Source organism: Sus scrofa, chromosome 6, assembly GCF_054392235.1.
Source record: "Sus scrofa isolate SSC_HxYL_T2T_F1_AM1 chromosome 6, Sscrofa_HxYL_maternal_Yorkshire_Landrace_v2.0, whole genome shotgun sequence".
Lineage (NCBI taxonomy): Eukaryota > Metazoa > Chordata > Mammalia > Artiodactyla > Suidae > Sus > Sus scrofa.
Window position 1 is genome coordinate 53,766,302 of NC_139388.1, and position 20,089 is coordinate 53,786,390.

General features: G+C 51.6%; 2 protein-coding genes across 18 annotated transcripts in view; both read left to right on the top strand.

Moving 5' to 3' along the window:
• The first annotated feature begins 333 nt into the window (after positions 1-333).
• DEDD2 (death effector domain containing 2) lies at positions 334-19,898 on the top strand. 10 transcript variants are annotated; one of them, XR_014806295.1, is made up of 6 exons: positions 334-379; positions 836-1,338; positions 2,851-2,973; positions 7,854-7,994; positions 12,874-13,025; positions 15,882-19,898. XR_014806295.1 is itself a non-coding variant. In XM_013988629.3 (5 exons), the coding sequence occupies exons 2-5, from the start codon at positions 1,011-1,013 to the stop codon at positions 16,271-16,273; spliced, it is 984 nt and encodes a 327-aa protein (XP_013844083.3). In that variant the 5' UTR covers positions 334-379; positions 836-1,010; the 3' UTR covers positions 16,274-19,898. The 10 variants fall into 10 exon arrangements, 4 of the variants coding, with proteins under 4 accessions (XP_013844083.3, XP_084817230.1, XP_084817231.1 ...); XR_014806294.1 differs by having other exon boundaries at positions 971-1,338; XR_014806296.1 differs by having other exon boundaries at positions 971-1,338; positions 12,874-15,413; positions 15,617-17,092.
• POU2F2 (POU class 2 homeobox 2) overlaps positions 18,341-20,089 on the top strand; it is a 96,923-nt gene continuing 95,174 nt past the window's right edge. For all 8 annotated transcript variants that reach the window (XM_084958614.1, XM_084958606.1, XM_084958616.1 and 5 more), the window contains exon 1: positions 18,341-18,774. The gene's annotated coding sequence lies outside the window, so the exon portion shown is untranslated. The remainder of the gene's footprint in view (positions 18,775-20,089) is intronic.

The following is a 20,089-nucleotide window of genomic DNA, read 5'->3' on the forward strand; positions in this document are numbered from 1 at the left end:
TTAGGAGGGAGCTGTAGCCCGTGACATTAGTAGTTTCAACAGGTCGTGACACGGGGGAACAAAGAATCCGTGGCTTATGCCGCGGGCAGAAGCAATCCTGCAAAGGGGTCCCAGAAGCAGCTCAGACGCTGAACAGCTCTCGGTCTGCGCAGGCGCAGCAGAGGCGGTGCAAACGCTCCAGTTGGGGAAGCAGTCCCGGGGGGAGGGGCTTGGAAGCCTCACTGCGCATGCGCCTAGGGGGCGTGTCGGTCGCACCTGCGCGAGTTGGGGGAAGGAGGAGGGGCGAGGTGACGCAGGCGTAATAATAGAGAAGGTGCCAGAAAGATCCAAAACAAGTGGCTGTGGCCATCGCCCAGGAGTCTTCAGACGCCGGAATTCGGTGAGGATCTAGAGAGATCTAAGAGCGACTGGTGGCGGTAGACTGGACCAACCTGGGTGCTGGGGAGAGGGCGGTACCGCCCTTACGGGGCTCTGGGCTCGGGTTCCGACTGCGCTACCCGTGTGGAGCGAAGGACTGCTTTGGTCCGGGCAGAGGGTCACTTTTGGACGGCACCACTTAGGTGGAGCTGTGGGGCTGATCGGACTGTACCACTGGACAGAGTCAAGGGGCATGTCCGGACATTGGTACTCAAAGTCAAAGGGCAGTCGGAAAGGTGCCGTGCGTTGGGTCCCCAGGCTTGTTTCGAATGAATCTCTTGGGTCCGGAGGCTTGTTTGGAACATACCACCCGGGGAGGGGCGTTCGGGCTTGGCCAGCCGGAGTGGTTGGAGGACTAGTGGGGTCTGGCGTCTCGACCTGTTACTAGGGGACCTCGGGCGATACCATTCTCTTGTAGGAAAAGGGGGAGGCTAACACGGCTGGGACTTGAGGGTGGCCCTGCCCGGCGGCACGCAGCAGGAGAGACGCACCGGCGGCAGTGAGGTCCAGGCCCCCGCGTAGCTGACCACAGACCCCGCTGTGTGGGTTCTAGGCCCTCGTTCCGAGCTGGTTCCGCCTCCTCTCCCCCGGGTATGGCGCTGTCCGGGTCGACCCCGGCCCCGAGTTGGGAGGAGGATGAGTGCCTGGACTACTACGGGATGCTGTCGCTTCACCGCATGTTCGAGGTGGTGGGCGGGCAACTGACTGAGTGCGAGCTGGAGCTGCTAGCCTTCCTGCTGGACGAGGTCCCAGGCGCCGCCGGCGGCCTAGCCCGCGCCCGCAGCGGCCTGGAGCTGCTGCTGGAGCTGGAGCGCCGCGGGCAGTGCGACGAGAGCAACCTGCGGCTGCTGGGGCAACTCCTGCGCGTGCTGGCCCGCCACGACTTGCTGCCGCACCTGGCGCGCAAGCGGCGCCGGCCAGGTATGGTTGACTGGGCGGGTGACACACTTCCGGTGGGGAGAGGGCCTTGCTGCCAGATGTGGGGAGTGCCATATCGGACAATGTACATCCCATCTCACGCTTTCCTCCCCCTTGGGTATCAAAGAGAAACATAAGCGGGAGGAGGCATGGCATTGGGAGGGGTGAGCTTGTGGAGTTTGGCCGCATCAATATCAGTGTTTGTGGCCACTGTTCACGGAAGGTTTATTTCATGCCAGGCACAGCGGTCAGCCCTTCTTATATATGTACTGTTACCTTATATCCTATTGGTAATCCTAAGAGGAAGTCCTGTCACTGTTCCCACTGTATAGGGAAAACGGGTTCAGAAGAGTTAAGCAGCTTGCCTACATAAAATAATTAAATTCTGTGCGCCTAGAGAATGGGGAAGAGGGGACAGGAGATACAGCGTGACGTGGCTGACAAAAGTGTTTGTTCTATGAGGCTTACATTTAGTAGGGGTTTCAGACTTTAAGACAAATGAAGGATTTACTTTTTAGATGTGTTTATAGGAAGACTGAAACAAAGTGGTGGAGCAGAGAGAGAGAGAGTGGGGAATTGAGTGCCTCAGAGTGAAGGGAGGCCCTTTTAAGATTCTATTACCAGTCAAGACCTTTCTGAAAAGATGACATTTGAACTGAGGCTGTACAGCCGCCATGGTGCATAAATCTCAGAGGAGAAAATTCCAGACAGAGGGAAAGGCAGGCTTTTAAGCCCTGAGACAGCGGCGAGTTTGGCATTATCAGAGGCCAGTGTGGCAAGAGTAGAGATCTAAGTAAGGACAGAGAGAGGTAGGTGAGAAGCTATGTCACACACAAGCTTGCAGACCAGGAAGTGGGAGTTAGGATTAAAACCCTGCTGGTTTGTCTCCAGAGTTGATGCCCTTAGTTCTTGTGAGGGGAGTACTCCTAGAGGACAGCGGTCATGAGAAGGAGAGGAGCTGGGAGGGTTTAAGGCATGGGAGCCCCTTGTGTGCATAGTCTCTGAACTGTTGCACTTTTGGCTGGGTTGCTAGAGGTTCTGTGGCTAGTTCGGGGAGGGTGCTTGTGAGCTTCCCTGCTCAGGGCAAGCCCATGGGATTTGGATAACCAGGAGAAGGGCAGAACTGGGCATTGCTGCAAAAATATATCTGGAGGTCAGGCCGTGGAAGAGAGGATTTAAGCAGCCTGCAGAGGCTTGCTTACCCCTGGGGGCCTTAGGAAGAACCGGGGCAATTGACTAGGGGTAGCATTGCAGGAATCCTGACCAGAACTCTGCTTACAGAATAACCTTGACAGTTAGAGCTGCTGTAGCTATGGTTGGGGTGGCCCTGGGAGGTGATGAGTCTTTTATCCTGGCCTGAGGTGTTTCTGAGGGAGTGGGTATGTGGGCTTTGACTGCTGGGGAGCTCAGGTACCCTGTGGGGCAGGCATTTGTCTCAGGGGTTGGGAATTGGAGGCTGGGCCTGGAAGAGGCTGGAGGCTTTGAATACTTCTTTCCATTTTTCTTTCTCCTCAGTCTCTCCAGAACGCTACAGCTATGGCACATCCAGCTCTTCCTCAGAGAGAACTGAGAGCAGCTGCCGGCGCCGTCGGCAGTCGAGCCGTTCTTCAAATGCTCAGCAGGATCAGTGGGAGACAGGTGAGCCCAGCCCACCCCTGCAGGTGTGACAGCAGTGTCCTCTCTTCCTTCTGAACCCTGATAAACCTATCCCATCCTGATCCATCAAGAAAGGGGCCCCGGGGGTGATTCTGTTTCAGTATTGCTGTGTGTGTTTATTATTGCTGCAAAAGCATGTGTCCAGAAGCAAGGAATGGAATTGTTTCTTGTGGTTTTATATTTCACCTCAGTGGCATCACATCATGGGTGTCATTCTTAACATGGCTGTTTTTGTTGGATGTGTTTCTTTTTTTTTTTTTTTTTTTTTGTCTTTTTTTGCTATTTCTTGGGCCGTTCCTTCGGCATATGGAGGTTCCCAGGCTAGGGGTCGAATCGGAGCTGTAGCCACTGGCCTACGCCAGAGCCACAGCAACTCGGGAACCGAGCCGCATCTGCAACCTACACCACAGCTCATGGCAACGCCGGATCGTTAACCCACTGAGCAAGGGCAGGGGCCGAACCCAAAACCTCATGGTTCCTAGTCGGATTTGTTAACCACTGCGCCACGACGGGAACTCCTGGACATGTTTCTGAGATTTATTCATGGTGGGTATCTCTAATTGATTTAATTTAATTTCTTTCTTTTTTTTTTTTGTCTTTTGAAGACCGCACCTGTGGCATATGGAGGTTCTCAGGCTAGGGGTCGAATCAGAGCTGTAGCCGCCAGCCTTCACCACAGCTCATGGCAGCGCCAGATCCTGAACCCACTGAGCGAGGCCAAGGATCGAACCTACAACCTCACGGTTCCTAGTTGGATTTGATAACCACTAAGCCATGAGGGAAACTCCAATGGTTTCATTTAACTTCTGTGCCGATTAATTTATCTACTGTCCTTCCTTCTACCAATTTTTTTTTTTTTTTTTTTTGGTCTTTTTGTCTTTTTAGGGCATATGGAGGTTCCCAGGCTAGGGGTCCAATCAGAGGTGCAGCTGCTGGCCTATGCCACAGCCACACCAGATCTGAGCCGCGTCTAAGACCTACACCACAGCTCATGGCAACGCCAGATCCTTAACCCACTGAGTAAGGCAGGGATCGAACCCGCATCCTCATGGATACTAGTCAGATTCTTTTCTGCTGAGCCACGATGGGAACTTCACCTCTCCCAATTTTTTTTTTTTTTTTTTTTTTTTTTTTTTTTGTCTTTTTGCCATTTCTTGGGCTGCTCCCGTGGCATATGGAAGTTCCCAGGCTAGGGGTCTAATTGGAGCTGAAGCCGCTGGCCTACACCAGGGCCACAGCAACGCTGGATCCGAGCTGTGTCTGCAACCTACACCACAGCTCATGGCAACCCCGGATTGTAACCCACTGAGCAAGGGCAGGGATCGAACCCAAAACCTCATGGTTCCTAGTTGGATTCGTCAACCACTGCTCCACAACGGGAACTCCTCTCCCAATTTTTTAATCATTCAAAGGATTTCAGGGAAGTTGAAAGATTAGTAAGTACAGTGAACATGCCCATATCTTCTGGTAGTTTTAACATTGTACTGGTTTTGCTTTATGTGTGTGTATGTATAATTCTAGTTTTTTTGTTGTTGTTGGATTCTTTGAAAGTAAATTATAGGCATTAGGACATTTTACCCCTAAATTAGCAGGCATCTCCTGAGAATAAGGAGATTTTCTGATACCACTTCAAGACTATTATCATACCTAAGAAAGGACATAAGTGCTAATTCTCTGATAGCCTGATCATTCATTTTCAGATTGTCTCAAAATTGTCTGCATCTTCAGATTCCACTCATGGTTATATTATTGTGCACTCACTTATCAGTCTCCTTAATCTCTCGCTATAGAACGAATTTTCCTCCAATACCTTTTTCCTTTTTTCCCCATGACATTGACCTCTTGACCCTACCAGGCCACTTGTTTTGTTCAGTGTCCTATTTCCAGATGTGTCTGATAATTTCCTGATGGTTTGTTTAACTTATTCTTCTGTCCTGTATGTTTTTGAAATTGGGTTTGGAGAGTTGGTTAAATTCAGGTTACGTATTTTTGGCATGAATGCCCCTTGGTTGATAACTGTGGGCTTCATATTAGGAAATGTCAGGAGGCACATAAGGCGTGGTTTTCCTATTGTGAGTGAGCAAGTTTGATCACTTGGATAAGGTAGTATCTGTCATATTTATCCTTTGTATAGAGACATTTTCCCTTTGTGGTTAGTGAATAATCTGAGATATACTTTGACATATCCTGTTCCCCAAAAGTATCCCCAGTGGGTTTAGCAGCCATTGGTGTTCCCTGCCTGAACAAGTTATTACATTGGTGTTCACAAAATGGTGATTTTATAATTTTTTATTTTTTTGGCCACACCTATAGCATGTGGAAGTCGTGGGCCAGGGATTGAATCAGCTCCACAGCAGTGACCCAAGGGAATGCTTCTAATTCTTTTCTGTCTGTTAGCTGGCATTTTCTCAAGAGGAGTTTTACTTTTCTCTTTCCCTCCCTCCCTTTTTATTTAGTGGAGGGTATCACCATGGACTCACGTTCTTATTTATTTACTATGTTATAATCAATTAGTTATTCCTCCCGATGTTCAAATTGGCTAGCTCCTATGTCTTTTTGTTGTGTCTCCATATTCTTTGGGTGCTTCCTGCTGTGTAGGACTGTAGGATGTCCTGGATGCACTTGTATTTTCCTTTCCCCAGCCTTGGAATCAGATGTTTCCAGAGGCCGTGGTATTTGGAGACCAAGATCTGGGTGCTGAGTGTGTGCATTGTTTCTGGGCTGTTTTTAGTGAACAGAGCTAGGGGTGTGCTTTTTTTTTTTTTTTTTCCTTCCTTCCTTCCTTCCTTTTTTTTGGCCATACCTGTGGCATGTCAATTTCCTGGGCCAGGGAGTGAACCCATGCCACAGCAGCAATCCATGCCTTAGCAGTGACAGTGCTGGATCCTTAAACTGCTAGGCCACCAGGGAATGCTGAGAAACTGTGCTTTTAAATAAGTGTTCATATTAGTGTTTTCAATTCAAAGTGAACACTACAAAGATTTTTTTGTATTACACTGAAAATCTTGGTTCTTAATAATAATTAAGGCATGGGTTTATTTGCTTTATTTTACAACAGTAATAAAGTAGCTTCAAAATTACAATGTGAGCATTAGTGCTGATTTGTCTACTGAATGAAATACAAGATTTTTTGTGGCTCTAATTGTTTTCAGAGTATATCCTACTGAGAATTTACAGTGAGAATGTTCTTCCTAGTTACTTGAAATCATTTTATCTTCCTGTTTGTTGCCAGTTATATATACAGTTAGATTTATTTGTTTCTGTTTGTGTTTAACTTTATAGTTGTTAATTTTTTGAATTTGTAAACCATTTACATGATTCTAAAATCAAAATTAAAGTAGGTAAAGGACTTCCCTCTATGGTGCAGTGGATTAAGAAGCCAACTGCAGGAGCTCCCACTGTGGCACGACAGGATCAGCAGCATCTTGGGAGTGCTGGGACATGGGTTCGATCCTTGGCCCAGCACAGTGGGTTAAGGATCTGGCATTGCTGAAGCTGTGGCTTAGGTCACGACTGTGGCTTGGATCTGATCCCTGGCCCAGGGGCTCCATATGCCGCAGGTCAGCCAAAAAAAAATGTAAAAGAAAAAAAAAGAGAACAACTGCAGCAGCTTGGGTGTCTCAGATTCAGTCCCTGGTTCAGGAACTTCCGTATGTCATAGGTGAGGGCATAAAAAACAAAACAAAACAAAAATTAAGGTATATTAAAAAAGACGTTCTTTCTTTTTTTGGGGGCGGTCTTTGTCTTTTTAGGGCTGCACCCATGACACATGAAGGTTCCCAGGCCTAGGGGTCGAATTGGAGCTATAGCTGCCAACCTACACCATAGCCACAGCAACACAGGATCCGAGCCACGTCTGCAAGCTACACCGTAGTTCACGCCAATGCCACATCTTTAATCCACTGACCGAGGCCAGGGCTTGAACCAGCGTCCTCATGGATACTAGTCAGGTTCGTTAACCACTGAGCCACGATAGGAACTCTAAAAAGATGTTCTTGGAAGTGTCATTTCCATTGTTGTCTCCCTCCCCCTCAATAGATAATCAGTTTCATTCATTTCATTTCATTTCATTCATTCATTCATTTCATTCATTCAGTGTCTCATCTTGGAAAAATAGCAGATATGTATATATTCTTTTTTTTTTTTTTTTTTTCTTTATCTTTTTGCCTTTTCTAGGGCTGCTCCTGTGGCATATGGAGGATCCCAGACTAGGGGTCGAATCGGAACTGTAGCCACCGGCCTTCGCCAGCGCCACAGCAACGCAGGATCCAAGCCGCGTCTGTGACCTGCACCATAGCTCACGACAACGCCAGATCCTTAACCCACGGAGCGAGGCCAGGGATCGAACCCGCAGCCTCATGGTTCCTAGTTGGATTCGTTAACTACTGAGCCACGACAGGAACTCCAGATATGTATATATTCTTTTTCTTCCTTTTTTTTTTGATAAACATAGCAAACTATAGATAGTTTTTTTTTGTATACCTCCTTTTATTTTATTAGGCAGCGCATCTAGAAATTACTCTGTATTCTTTCGGCCAGACATTTACGTTGTTTTCAGATTTACAGAGTTAGAAACTGGAGACAGTGTGGCAGTGACTGTTGTCTGTCTGTTTCCTGGTGCGAGCATTCAGGTTTCTCTAGGGTCACTCCTGGGGGTGGGACTGCCAGGTGGTGGGATGTGCTCATCTGTCCTTCTGGATGATGCTGCCTTGGACGTATTCTCCATTTTATGGTCCAGGAAGCAGAGGAGCGCTCCCAGCATCTCGCAGCATGGACTCTAGCCTTGAGCACTTCCTCGGGCACCCACCTTGGTGCTTCACCTATCATCTGGTCCTTAACCCAGCCCATCTTTGTCTCCTCAGGTTCCCCTCCAGCCAAGCGGCAGCGGCGGAGTCGTGGCCGTCCCAATGGTGGTGCCAGACGGCGGCGGAGAGGGGGCCCAGCCGCACCCCAGCAGCAGCAAGAGCCAGCCAGGCCCACCTCAGAAGGCAAAGTGACCTGTGGTAGGTGCCTGTGTGTGTGGCAGGGAGTGCATGCACAGTCCCCGTGTTAGGCTGTAGAGCTGGAGGGTGGGGGAGGCGGGCCCTCGTCTGGGCTGTGACACCTAGGGGAGGCAGTGGCTCCATGCGTCTGTTCAGCACAGTGGAATCCTTATTCTTTCCCTTGTTCTTACTGTTGACGTCTTGCTTGTCTATATCCTACCCATAGTTAAAGGATTATGTTGTGTGCCACTGCCTCCAGGAAACCTTCCCTGATAGCCCCATGCACTCAATTTCGTTTGTAGGTGGAGAAGTGAGCCAGGCAGGGGCCAAGCAGCTGGGCCTGGCAGGCCTCAGAGCAGATCAAGTTGGATTTTATTCTATGTGTCAAGTGCTGTGCAAGGGTTTTTAGCTGGGAGTGTGGTGATCTGATACCAGTTTGTAAGGGAATTCTGATTCCATCTGGAAAATAAGTTAATAAATGAGTTAGAATTTGCTAAGTGCTTAGAACGGTGCTGGACACGTAGCACATGCTCTGTCAGGTGCACATGAAGTAAACTCAGCAAAGCGGAAGCAGTCCATCAAGGATGAGGCAGAGGTCTGGCCTGGGATAGTGGCGGTGGAGAGGGTGAGAAGGAGGTGGGCTTAAGGAAATAAAACACTTTGGGTATAGGACCGGCAGGCAAGTGGGGCTGTGTGGGCTGGGGACTCTGTTGTGCAGACTCATGCAGACCTTGCACTTGAGAAACTCCCCCTGGTCCTGAGGGGAGGGCACAGTGGGTGGACACTCTTTCTCACACAGCCCCACACACCCTTCTGGTACCTGCTTCTCTGCGTTGGGCAAGCCTTGGGTCACAAAGGGTATCAGCTAGCGAGAGGCTTAGGCTGAGGCGGGTCGGGAGGTGGAATTACAGGCGCGGGAAGATGAGGATGGGGGTGGCAGCAGCTCTGCGTTTCTCAAGAGACCGCAGCCTGTCTGCAGAGCTTTTAGGCTCCTCCTAGTGCCCATCGCAGCCCCCCAGACCCTGGGCAGCCCATCCAATCCATAGATGAGGCAGTAGATGCCTATGCTGGGTGTTGTCAGAAGGAACAGAGCAATAGAGCTGGTCTTTGAGGAGGTGGCTGTTCTGTCGTGACTCTTCTCCACGTCAGGCAGACCAGAGCCACCCACTGGCAAAATAGCCTGGAAAGTCACTGCTTCCTTAGGGAGGCTTGGGAGGGTCTTGCTAGTGGAGGCTTCAGGTCTCTTTTCTGAGGGTGGGGAGGTTAACCTGGGTGTGGCTGGCTCTTGATGCGGGGATGGGTGAGCAGGTCTGACTGCTGACTCACCAGGTAGGGTGGGGCTGGAGTGAGGCTCTCCCCAGTAGGGCCCTGGTTTTCCCCTCTGGAAATGGAGACGGCTTAATCCCAAAGGAGAAGGAGGCCTCTCTAGACCTGAATGAGGAAGGGGCCTACCATTCTTGCCCCCTCCTCACCTGTGACAGATACGGGGATTGACCCCCAGTCGGCCACCCTCCACTGAGGTAGAGAACCGGACTAACCTGAGGGCCTCAGAGTGTGAGGAAGGGGCCATGGGGCATCCTGGGCTCAGACACAGAACCTGTGACTTTCTGCATCCCTCTCAGGGCTTCTGCTGTACACTGTGCTGCTGGGTGTGCTACTCACTTGACCTTGAATTCTCAAGATTGCCCTTGAGGTAGTGATGACATCCCCCATTGTGCAGAGTGGCAGGGCTGGGCTGAAGCTCAGGTTTGTTTGTTTGGTTATTCCACATGTATTTAGAGAGCACTTATTATGTGCTTACATCCTAGTGACAGGAGGGCCTGGCTCTCATGGAGCTTGTGTTGTGGTGGGAGCAGAAAGCTACGAGAAGGAGAGAAACTTCAGATATCAGTTGTGAAGAGGAACACAGCAGGGCTAGCCGGCAGAGGATGATGGGAAATGCAGTTCGAGATGTATTTTCAAGATAGGGTGGTCTAGGAGAGTCTCTCAGAGGAAGAGAGGGAGGAGGATGCGGATAGCTGGGGAAGGGTGTTTCAGATAGAGGGACAGCAGGAGGGAAGGCCTGAGTGGGAACGTGCCATTAGTGGTGATGGGATCTCGAGGAAGCTGGAAGGGTTGAAGCGGAGCCACAGCAACGCCAGATCCGAGCCTCATCTGCAACCTACACCACAGCTCACGGCAACCCCAGATCCTTAACCCACTGATCGAGGTCAGGGATCGAACCTGCATCCTCATGGTTCCTAGTCAGATTCATTTCTGCTGCGCCACCACGGGAACTCCTGATGTTTTTATCAAGCTCACCTCCTGGGTGGCATCGTGCTCCCTTCTCAGGAGGCCGGCAGAGGCTGCTTATCTTTAATGCCCTTGGCTGTGTCGTCTTCTCACTGCCTCTCTCCATTAGTTTAGGAGAGGCTGATGAACTTATAGTTGACACGCTGACTCTGTGCCTTGGGGAAGAGACTGGAGCAGGGGAGGCATCCAGCTGTTGTCCAGAGGAGGGTGGTGCTGGCCCTGGGTGTGGCATCAGAGGGCGGAGTCTGTCCCTTTAAGCTTGCTGGCTGCTTCTCTCTGCCAGGCATGGGAGCACAGGTCCTCTCTGTCCTTAGCCTTTCCTCCTAGTAACTCCCAGAGGGGAGGCCTGAGTAGATTCATCCCTGGTCTCCAGCCACAGTCAGCACAGTGTCTGGCATACAAGGCTGCTCACCTGCTCACCTAGGCCTGTCTCTCATACCTTCCCTGGTCTTCCGCTGGGCAGCCCCTTCTGTTTCCCTCTGTGGGCCATTCTGCTGCAGGAGAGAGATTGGTGAGACGTGGGCTGGGGGACAAGAGGGTGCTAGGGCCCATCTGAGTGCCGGAAGCAAGAGCAGCTCTTCCCTCGCCCTGGGACAGGGAGCATTTCCCTGCCAGTGGAGAGGGACTGTGAACAAATGCCTGGTGTTCCTGGCTAGAGGAAACTATTCAGCTAGGTCTCAGCCCAGGTCACGTGGGTGCTGGGTGCTCTTCCCGTGTGCACCCTCACTGTCATACCTGGGCTGGTCCATATACTTCTCTCCATGTGTCTGGCTTCCATCCTGAGCCAGCCACCTTTGGCCCGCCTGGGTTCTATTCCTTACTGTCCTGCTGCTTCTGCAGAGCAGCCCGGGTTGTCTCCGTGACTTGATGAGGCCACTTCCTTCGTGCTGTTCTCAGAGGACTCATTATGTACAAGGCACTGGCCTCAGCCCTCTATCTGCACCCAGCCATGTAGTCCTTATAGTGGCTCCATGAGAACAGGTGCTGGGGTGAGGTGGTTTTATGGAGGAGGCCCCCAGATTCCCTACCCTGGCCGCCAGGGCATGGTCAGCCCCGCCCCTCCAGTTGTCCCCTTGTGCCCTTTTCCATCATGGTCCAGCCTGTGAATTCCCCAAGTTCATTTACTGCCTCTGGATTTTTCATATACGCCGTTCTCTCTTCTGGGAATGCTGCTCTGCTCTTTTCACTGTGTTCCTGTCTCGACCTACTTGTCTTCTTCACATTTCACTGCAAACATCACTTCCTAGAGAGGCCCTCTCTGATCATTTCGATCTAAATTACAACTCACTCTCTATAATTTTCTCTCCTGACCCTTGGGATGGCTTTCAATTATAGACTTCACATAGCCATGGTTGTTTGAGAGGCAGCAAACAGGATAGGGATAGTTAAAAGCTTTGGTGCTCTGGAGCCAGGCATCTTGGTTGAAATTCCAGCTCAACCACTTCTGCCTCTTTGGCCTCAGGCAGGTGACTCATCCTGTATCCACGAGGACGAAGGTTCAATCCTGGGCCTCGCTCAGTGGGTTAACGATTCAGCGTTGCCATAAGCTGCAGTGTAGCTGCTCGGATCTGGCGTGGCTGTGGCTGTGGTGTAGGCCAGCAGATGCAGCTCCAATTTGACCCCTAGCCCAGGAACTTCCATGTGCCGCTGGTGCGGCCTTAGAAAATGAAAAAATAAATTATAAATAAATGAAATTTTACCTGCATGTTTAATAATAAAAAAAAGGTTGGTAGATGTGCAGCGTGTGAAGGTAGTGTAGTACGCACTGTATAAAAGGCCCCTGTGGGTGAGCTGAGGAGAGAAGTAAGGAGAGCGCTCGAGACGCCCGTGGTTCAGGCCGGGGCTGGAGCCGTGGCTCAGATGATGCATGTTTCTCCTTTTCCCTGGTGGAGCTTCCCTGTCCTCCTCTTCTGTGTGCCATCCTCTTGTATTCCAGACCAGAGGTTGGACTGTTTCCTCCGCTGTAAACAGGGTAATGAAAGTGCTGTGAGAACTCAGGGTTAAGATAGAGAAAGCACCCAGGGAGGGCCTGGCCCCCTTGAGGGGTCCTTGACTGGGGCTCACTTGGCTCCCAGCCCCATTTGTGGCGGGGCCCTCATGTCTGCCCAGCATTCCTGGCTGTTGGTAAATCTCTGTCGGATGGAGGAATGAATAGACACACGTGGGTTCACCCTGATCCTGCCCTCCTTCCACCCCTACCGTGCCCAGTGGGCTCTGGGCGAACAGATAGTCTCTACCGCCGGTCTGTGCCAAAGAGAAAGGCCACCTGGGAGGGGAGTCACTGGGCATTTGGGGCAGGGGAGATGGACAGGTTTTTTGAGTAAGGCTTGTGCTGGAAGCTTTGGCTGCAGGGCAGGGTCTGGTAGTCAGTAGTGGGGATTGAGGAGATAAGGGAGGAGGTTCACTCAGGGCCCCAGGTGAGAGAGGGCAAGACCTAGGCAGAGGCCCAGGGTGGGGGGTAGAGGGGTGAGTGTCAAAATCACAGTTCCTGCTTTTGGGCACCTCTCTGTCTAGGCCCTGGGTCAGGTGCTTCACGAGCTGCCTGATTTAATCCTCATGACCTCATTGTGCAGCAGGGACCTCTTGTTTGTCTCTTTATGTTTTTCAGATGGGGAAACTGAGGCTCAGAGAGGTGAGGTCACATGCCCAAGGCCCCACAGCTAGAGAGTGGCAGAGCCGGGACTCGCCTCAAGGTCTGTCGGACTCCGCCACCAGGCTCTGTGCCTCTGCCACTGAGCAGCCCCGTGTGGCCTTGGACAGGTGCTGCTCCTCCCAGTCCCCTGTTCCCTGGCCCATGCTTTTTGAGGGCATGGTTAGACACTCATAGGAGTCAAGGATGTGGGCCCAAAGGTCTTATCTGGTCCTTAGAATGGGGGGAGCTGGGTCTGTGGGAAGTCCTGGAGGCTAAGGCTGGGCTGGTTTTCCTGGGCCTTAAGCAGAAAGGGTGAGGTTCCTCTCAAGGCAGAAGGAGGAACATTTGGGTTTTGGGGTGAGAGGAGGAAGTGGGTGGTGCTGAGAAGTTGCCTGGGGAAGCAGGGAACCTGCCTTCTGCTTTCTGCTCTGTCAGTGACACAGTCTGTGAAAGGTGAAGGGAGTCAGAGGCTTCACACTTCCCTTCTCAGAGCTTCAATTATCTCATCTGTCAGATGGATTGACTGTGGCCCCTGCCCCTAGGGCTGATCCCACTGAATCTCTAAGGGTAAACTGTTTGGGACCTCACAGTTGTTGGTGGCTGGCTTTTTTTTTTTGTCTTTTTAGGGCTGCACCCTCAGCATACAGAGGTTCCCAGGCTAGGGGTCAAATTGGACCTGTAGCTGCCAGCCTACACCTTAGTCACAGCAATGCAGGATCTGAGCAGCATCTGTGACCTACACGACAGCTCACAGCAACACTAGATCCTTAACCCATTGAGTGAGGCCAGGGATTGAACCTGCGTCCTCATGGATGCTAGTCAGATTTGTTTCTGCTGAGCCATGACAGGAACTCCTGGCTGCCATTCTTTAGCGGTCATCAGTCACCATGTATAGTGCTCTACTTTTATTTTTCATTTTTGTTTTAGTTTTTAATGTTTTAGAACTACACCTGTGGCATGTGTAAGTTCCCAGGCTAGGGGTTGAATTGGAACTGCAGCTGCCAACCTATACCACAGCTACAGCAAGGTGGGATCCGAGCCACATCTGTGACCTATACCACTGCTCCTGGCAATGCAGGATCCTTGACCTATTCATTGAGCAAGGCCTGTGATTGAACCTGCATCATCATGGATACTGTTCAGGTTCTTAATCTGCTGAGCCCCAACAGGAACGCCTTTATTTTTCATTTTTATTATTACTATTTTGGCTGCACCCACAGCAGGTGGAAGTTCTCCCACCCAAAGATTGAATCTGGGCCACAGCTGCTACCTACTCTGTAGCTGCGGCAATGCCGGATCCTTTAACCAACTGCTCTGGGCCTGGGATTGAATCCTCTCCTCTGCAGTGACCCAAGCTGCTGCAGTCAGATTCCTAACCCACTATGCCACACCAGGAACTCCACCATTGCACCATTTTAAATCATCTGACCAGCCCTTTTCCAGTAGGGATTGTCCCCTTGGTTTAGGCAGGACCCTGTCTCAGAGAGGTGGTAACTTGCGCCAGGTCACAGTTAGTGCCTGAAGGTTCTTGGGTTGGAATCGGCTCCACTGACTTGAAGCTGCTTTCTGGTGCATGGGAGGGTCAGTGACCCCTGTCATGCACTGCCACCCCTGGCCATGTGACCTTGGGTAAATCACATCACTTCTCTTTGTCTCCATTTTGTCTGTAAATTGGAGAGATAATAGGGCCTGCCCCACAGGGTTGTTTGTGAATTAATAAATGAGTTTGTGTGACTCTTGTCACAAACACTTGTTGTCATTTCCAGCTGATCCTCAGGACAGCCTGTGTTGTAAGTGGATAGGAGGTTCTGTTAGTAGCCCGATTCACTGATGGGAATTCAGTAATCACACAGGGAGGTGATAGGCCTGAGGTCACATTTACAGGGATAGCCTTGGAAATCCCATTCCTGTCCCCTGCACACAGCTGCCACCTGCCAAATGATTGGGTGGATGTGGACAGGGTTTTAAGCGAGGTCAACTCAGGCTGGCTTAAGCAAGAAGGAAATTGATGATAGCTGAAAATCCAGGTGCTCCAGGCACACAGGAAGAACTCAGGAGTCTTTTTCTCTCTATCCTTGGCCTTGTATAGGTTTCATTCTCTCCTCTCCTAGTGGCGAAATGGTCCCCAGAAGCTCTGGCTTACAGCGCAGCTTCTTAGTAGCCTCTGTGGAAAGAGAACTCCTGCTTCCAGTAGAGCGAGCCCAGTTCCTTCCTTGAGTTTCATGGGCTTGGTGCTGCTTGGTTGGGTGGGGGGGGCGAGAATGTGGTTGGCTCCACATGGTTTTAAGGCAGAAGAGGGACCTAAAAGCAAGTCCATTCATGCATGCATTGGTTCTTTCACAAATGCATATCAAGCACCTCCTGTGTGCCTTGGGGGTTATACAAGTGAACAAAACAGACAAAAATCCCTTCCTCCAGGGAACTCACATTGAGGAGAGACAGGTGATGCACCTGACAGTAAGGGAAAGCTTAGAGTGGGTTAGAAGTAAGTGGTATGTGCCTTGGGACGAAATGGAGCAAAGATCTGGGAACAGGGAATTCCGGAGGCCAGGTGGTGGTGGCGGTAAATAGGGTGGTTGGGGCAGGCTTGTTGGGAAGGCAGCATTTGAACAAGGGCCTGAAGAAAGTGAGGGAACAAGTCCTGCGGAGACTGGGGACTAAACATCCCCTGCTGAAGGAGAGGTAGTGCTGGGCGGAACCTGCTTGGTGGTGGGGGGAGCCGCAAGGAGGTGGTGAGACACGTGAGGGGAAGAGCAGGGTCACCAGGTCAGGAGGGAAGCCGAGTGAGGGTGTCACCCATACTTGGGTGTGGTTACCAGAAGGGGGAAGGATGTGGGGCTGATGCAGTGCACCCCCCGGTGGGGAACAGTGGGAGGAGGCTTGAGGGAGGGAGGAAGGGTGGCGGTCCCCCTCTTCCCCTGGTCCCCCAAGCTGTGTGTGTGTTGGGTGTTGGCTCACCCTAACTAGTCCCTCCTTCTCCTCAGATATCCGGCTCAGGGTGCGAGCAGAGTACTGTGAGCATGGGCCAGCCTTGGAGCAGGGCGTGGCATCCCGGCGGCCCCAGGCACTGGCGCGGCAGCTGGATGTGTTTGGGCAGGCTACAGCAGTGCTGCGCTCGAGGGACCTGGGCTCGGTGGTCTGTGACATCAAGTTCTCAGAGCTCTCCTATCTGGACGCCTTCTGGGGTGACTACCTGAGTGGGGCCCTGCTGCAGGCCCTGCGGGGCGTGTTCCTGACTGAGGCTCTGCGAGAGGCAGTGGGCCGGGAGGCTGTCCGCCTGCTGGTCAGTGTGGACGAAGCCGATTACGAGGCTGGCCGGCGCCGCTTGCTGCTGATGGAGGAGGAGGGAGGACGGCACTTGCCTGAGGCCTCCTGATCCTGGATCTGGCGGGATTGACCCACCTCCCAGCCTCCAGGCCACCTTCACCCTGGAGGACGATGACCATCTCTATCCCTAGAGGACTGTCACTCCAGCAGCTTTGAGGACTGCGACAGCCAGCCAGGCCCCTGGACAGACCCTCCCACAGGATGTGGGCTCTGAGGCCTAAACCACTTCCAGTTGAGTTTCCTTTCCCCCACCCCCCCACCCCCGCCTGTCCCCACCCCCCAGGTGTGTTCCCTCAGTTTTAGGAGGCCAGGGGGTCAGGCCTGCAGATCAGAAAGAAAGGGAGGCATAGCCACACACTCACCAAAGGCCCCTTGCGCATTGTTTCCATGGCCCTGGGCTTGTGTGCACATGCACACTGCTCTTTCTGAAATCTCCCCGGGGCTCCTGCCCTGGTCTGCTCTGCTTACTTCTTTGGCCTAAGGGCTTCTCTCTCAGGATCTCTGATTGTACTACCCCCAACCTTGGGCTTCAGGCATACCAGTGGGCACTGGAGCTGGGGTGCATCTGGGGCCTGCTCACCTTGCCCGCACATTTCTACAGCCAGCCAGGGCTCTGCCTGTTTTCCACACACAGGCCTGGCTCTCCACCTTCTGCTCCCTGGAGCTGCACACAGACTTCCTCATGGATCTACACCCAGAGTGTCACATCTGTTGTGGCAGCATCTGGCCAAGTGTCCCATTTCCCTGGAGACCAGGACCAGAAACCAACTTCCTTCTCAGAAAGGGAAGGCAAAGGCTGGGGGCTGATGGGAAAGGCCTTTTATGAATGACACCAATAAAACTGCCCTGGCTGGGGCATAGGTGGGCACTGATGTTCTCTAGGACTCTTTCTTTTATGTGCTGAAGGAAGGAGCTGAGGAGAGCCTGGTCCCAGTACCAACCTTTGAGTTCTTGGCCTAGTATAGAGCTGCAGGCTGCTATTCCTAGTCCTGAGACCAGCACTTCTTGCTGCCCTGTGGCTACAGCTGAGCTGATGGCTTCCTGCTCTTTCCCCACTCCTTGTTTAAGGGTATAGCAACTCAAGTTCCTTTATTTTAACGTTTGGCTGCATCAGTGGCATGCGGAAGTTCCCAGACCAGGGATCAAACCTACACCATAGCAGTGAAAAGGCCAGATTTTTAACCTGCTGAGCCATCAGAGAACTCTGGAACTCAATTTTCTTAAACGTTACCTGAGATTTTCCTTCCTAGGGGAGAAGGAAACCTGGACTGGGGAGATGGGGATGAGGTGGGCAGGGATTCCCAGACACTGGCTTTTCTGAGAGAGAAGGATGTACAGGGATAGATACAGTGGCAAGTCCAGGAGTCAAGACCTGGTCCAGCTGGTTGCTGTGTGACCCCACACTGTCTCCATTACCTTCCCTGGGAGGGAGTGAGGGTCTGTTGGGCACCTAGACAAGATCTATTTAATACTTAGCCACTGTGTGAAGTAGGGTTTTTACCCCAATGTTTGATAGGATTTGGGCTCACAGAGGTGATGTGACTTGCCAGAGGAGTAGAGAAACACTTGAGGTGGAAAACAGCTCTCCCCTAGTGGATGCAGTCAGGTTGGGAAGGCAGGTGGGGGCTTCTACCTTCTTTCTCCTTCCAGCTAGGGGACTCCTGGGCTTGGACTGGAGTAGGCTTTCTTTTCACCACCTTTCAAGATTTGGAGCCTTCCTCTACTGGGGGTTTTCAGCGCTTGAGTGTGGGAGCTGCTGCTTGTCCTCACCTCTGCTGGGCTAAATTCTGGCAGTTGCCTCTCCCTCAGGTCTTGGGGAAATTCCCACGACCGGAATTTCTGAATGGTGGGCTCCATCGCTTTACTGGAAAAGTAGTTCTGGCTCTAGCCCTGCTCTAGCCCCGCCCCTTCAGTTTCATGCTGAAGCCCCGCCCTATTCTTTAGGTCCGCCCTCCTACAGGCCCTGCCCCTTTCTTTAGACCCCTCCCTCTCCACCTTTTTCAGTTGGAGGCGGGGTTGGAGGGGGTTGCATCTTTTGTGGCACGTGCATACCGCGTGCATACCTCAGACCGGAAGTAAGGGAGCGCAAGCGCGAGTCCTCAAGCCGCACAGGCGCAGTGTGTGCCAGGAGCAGCGGCGGGAAACTTAAGGTGGTGTTGCCGCTTCCAGAGTCTGCTTGACCGCCTGCTCCGTGGAGCTTGCACGGGCTTGTCAGACCCGCGTTGGAAGTCTGACAAGAAGAGTCCTGAGGCCCAGAAGTGGGTCAGGCCCAGGCTTTGAGGACAGCCCAGGGAGATCAAAGAGCTTCAGGAGTCCGGAAAGATTCTACGGGGCATGGACAGGCTGCAGCCAAGGGAAATAGGGGACTGTGAGAGCTCAGAGGAAGGCGGGCCGTGATTTCACAGAGAGGAACCTGAAGCTGGCTCTTGAAGGATGGATAGGAATTCAGCACAATGACAGAGGGGCTATTCCTGGCAGAGAACAACCCTCGAGGAGTCCTTAGGGAACATTCCAGAATGGGATGTAGAGAGGAGATGGAAAGAGTCAAAGGTAAGTGCCAATGCAGAGAGTCAGCTGTGCCTTCATTGGGTCAGCAGTCACTTGTTACCTCAGTGCCGGCAGACACACAAGGGCCCTGACGATGACAATGTGAGGGGGCAACGTGAGGCAGGTCCATTGTGCCTGGGGCGTGGCAGCATATGTTCCTTAAGGCTCCCTGGGCAGGCTAGCCTTTGCTGGGGACCCTGAGAGGACTCTAGCCTGCGCACTGATTCTGGAGTGCTCCTATTCTGTGGGGTGAGACAGACTGGGACACCATGGGTCACAGTCCAGAGTGGCCAGTGACTGAAAAAGCAGCAGAGGCTGGAGGAGCCCAGATGACCCCTGGGTCGAGGGACCCAGGAAAGCTTCATAGATTGGAAAGCTCCCTGTTTTATTAAAAATTATCACCACTACCAGCAAGATACTTTTAAATTGTGAAATACAACATCAAGAAAAATACATAAGGAGTTCCCGTCGTGGCTCAGTGGTTAATGAATCCGACTAGGAACCATGAGGTTGCAGGTTTGATCCCTGGTCTTGCGCAGTGGGTTAAGGATCCAGCGTTGCCATGAGCTGTGGTGTAGGTGAGCTGTGGTGCAGGTCACAGACATGGCTTGGATCCTGCATTGCTGTGGCTGTGGTGTAGGCTGGTGGCTATAGCTCCAATTCGACCCCTAGCCTGGGAACCTCCATATGCCCTGGGAGCGGCCCTAGAAAAGGCAAACAAACAAACAAAAAAAGACTACCAGCACCCCAGAAGTCCCCCCACTCCCTTGTGTCATGTGTTCCCTCCTGATCACAATCCCCCTCTTTTCCTAGCTAGGAACCCTATCTTTTAGCTTTTACAATAATAATTTCTTGCTTTTCTTTAACTTTATAGTTTTATGTCACTCAATGATATAGTTAATTTTATCTTCTTATGAACTTGATACAAATGGAATCATACAGTATGCCCTCCATTGTGTCTGATTTCTTTTGTTCAATGTTGTGTTTGTGAGATTCTGTGTTTATTTGTAGTTGACTCATTTTTATTGCTGTGTAGTATTCATTGTATGAATATCCCACAGGTAGTTCATGCATTGCACTGTTGTTGGACATTGGTTTGGTAATGTAATGAATAAGGCTGCTGTGAACATTTTTTTTTTTTTTTTTTTTTTGTCTTTTGTCTTTTTTTTTTTTTGTCTTTTTGCTATTTCTTTGGGCCGCTTCCACGGCATATGGAGGTTCCTAGGCTAGGGGTTGAATCGGAGCTGTAGCCACTGGCCTACGCCAGAGCCACAGCAACGAGGGATCCGAGCTGCGTCTGCAACCTACACCACAGCTC

Coding starts and splice junctions, on each gene's coding strand:
- DEDD2 (XM_013988629.3), top strand. CDS start 1,011: ATGGCGCTGTCCGGGTCGACCCCGGCCCCGAGTTGGGAGGAGGATGAG. Junction 2,974..7,853: donor GCAGGATCAGTGGGAGACAG/GTGAGCCCAGCC, acceptor TTGTCTCCTCAG/GTTCCCCTCCAGCCAAGCGG. Junction 7,995..15,881: donor AGAAGGCAAAGTGACCTGTG/GTAGGTGCCTGT, acceptor CCTTCTCCTCAG/ATATCCGGCTCAGGGTGCGA.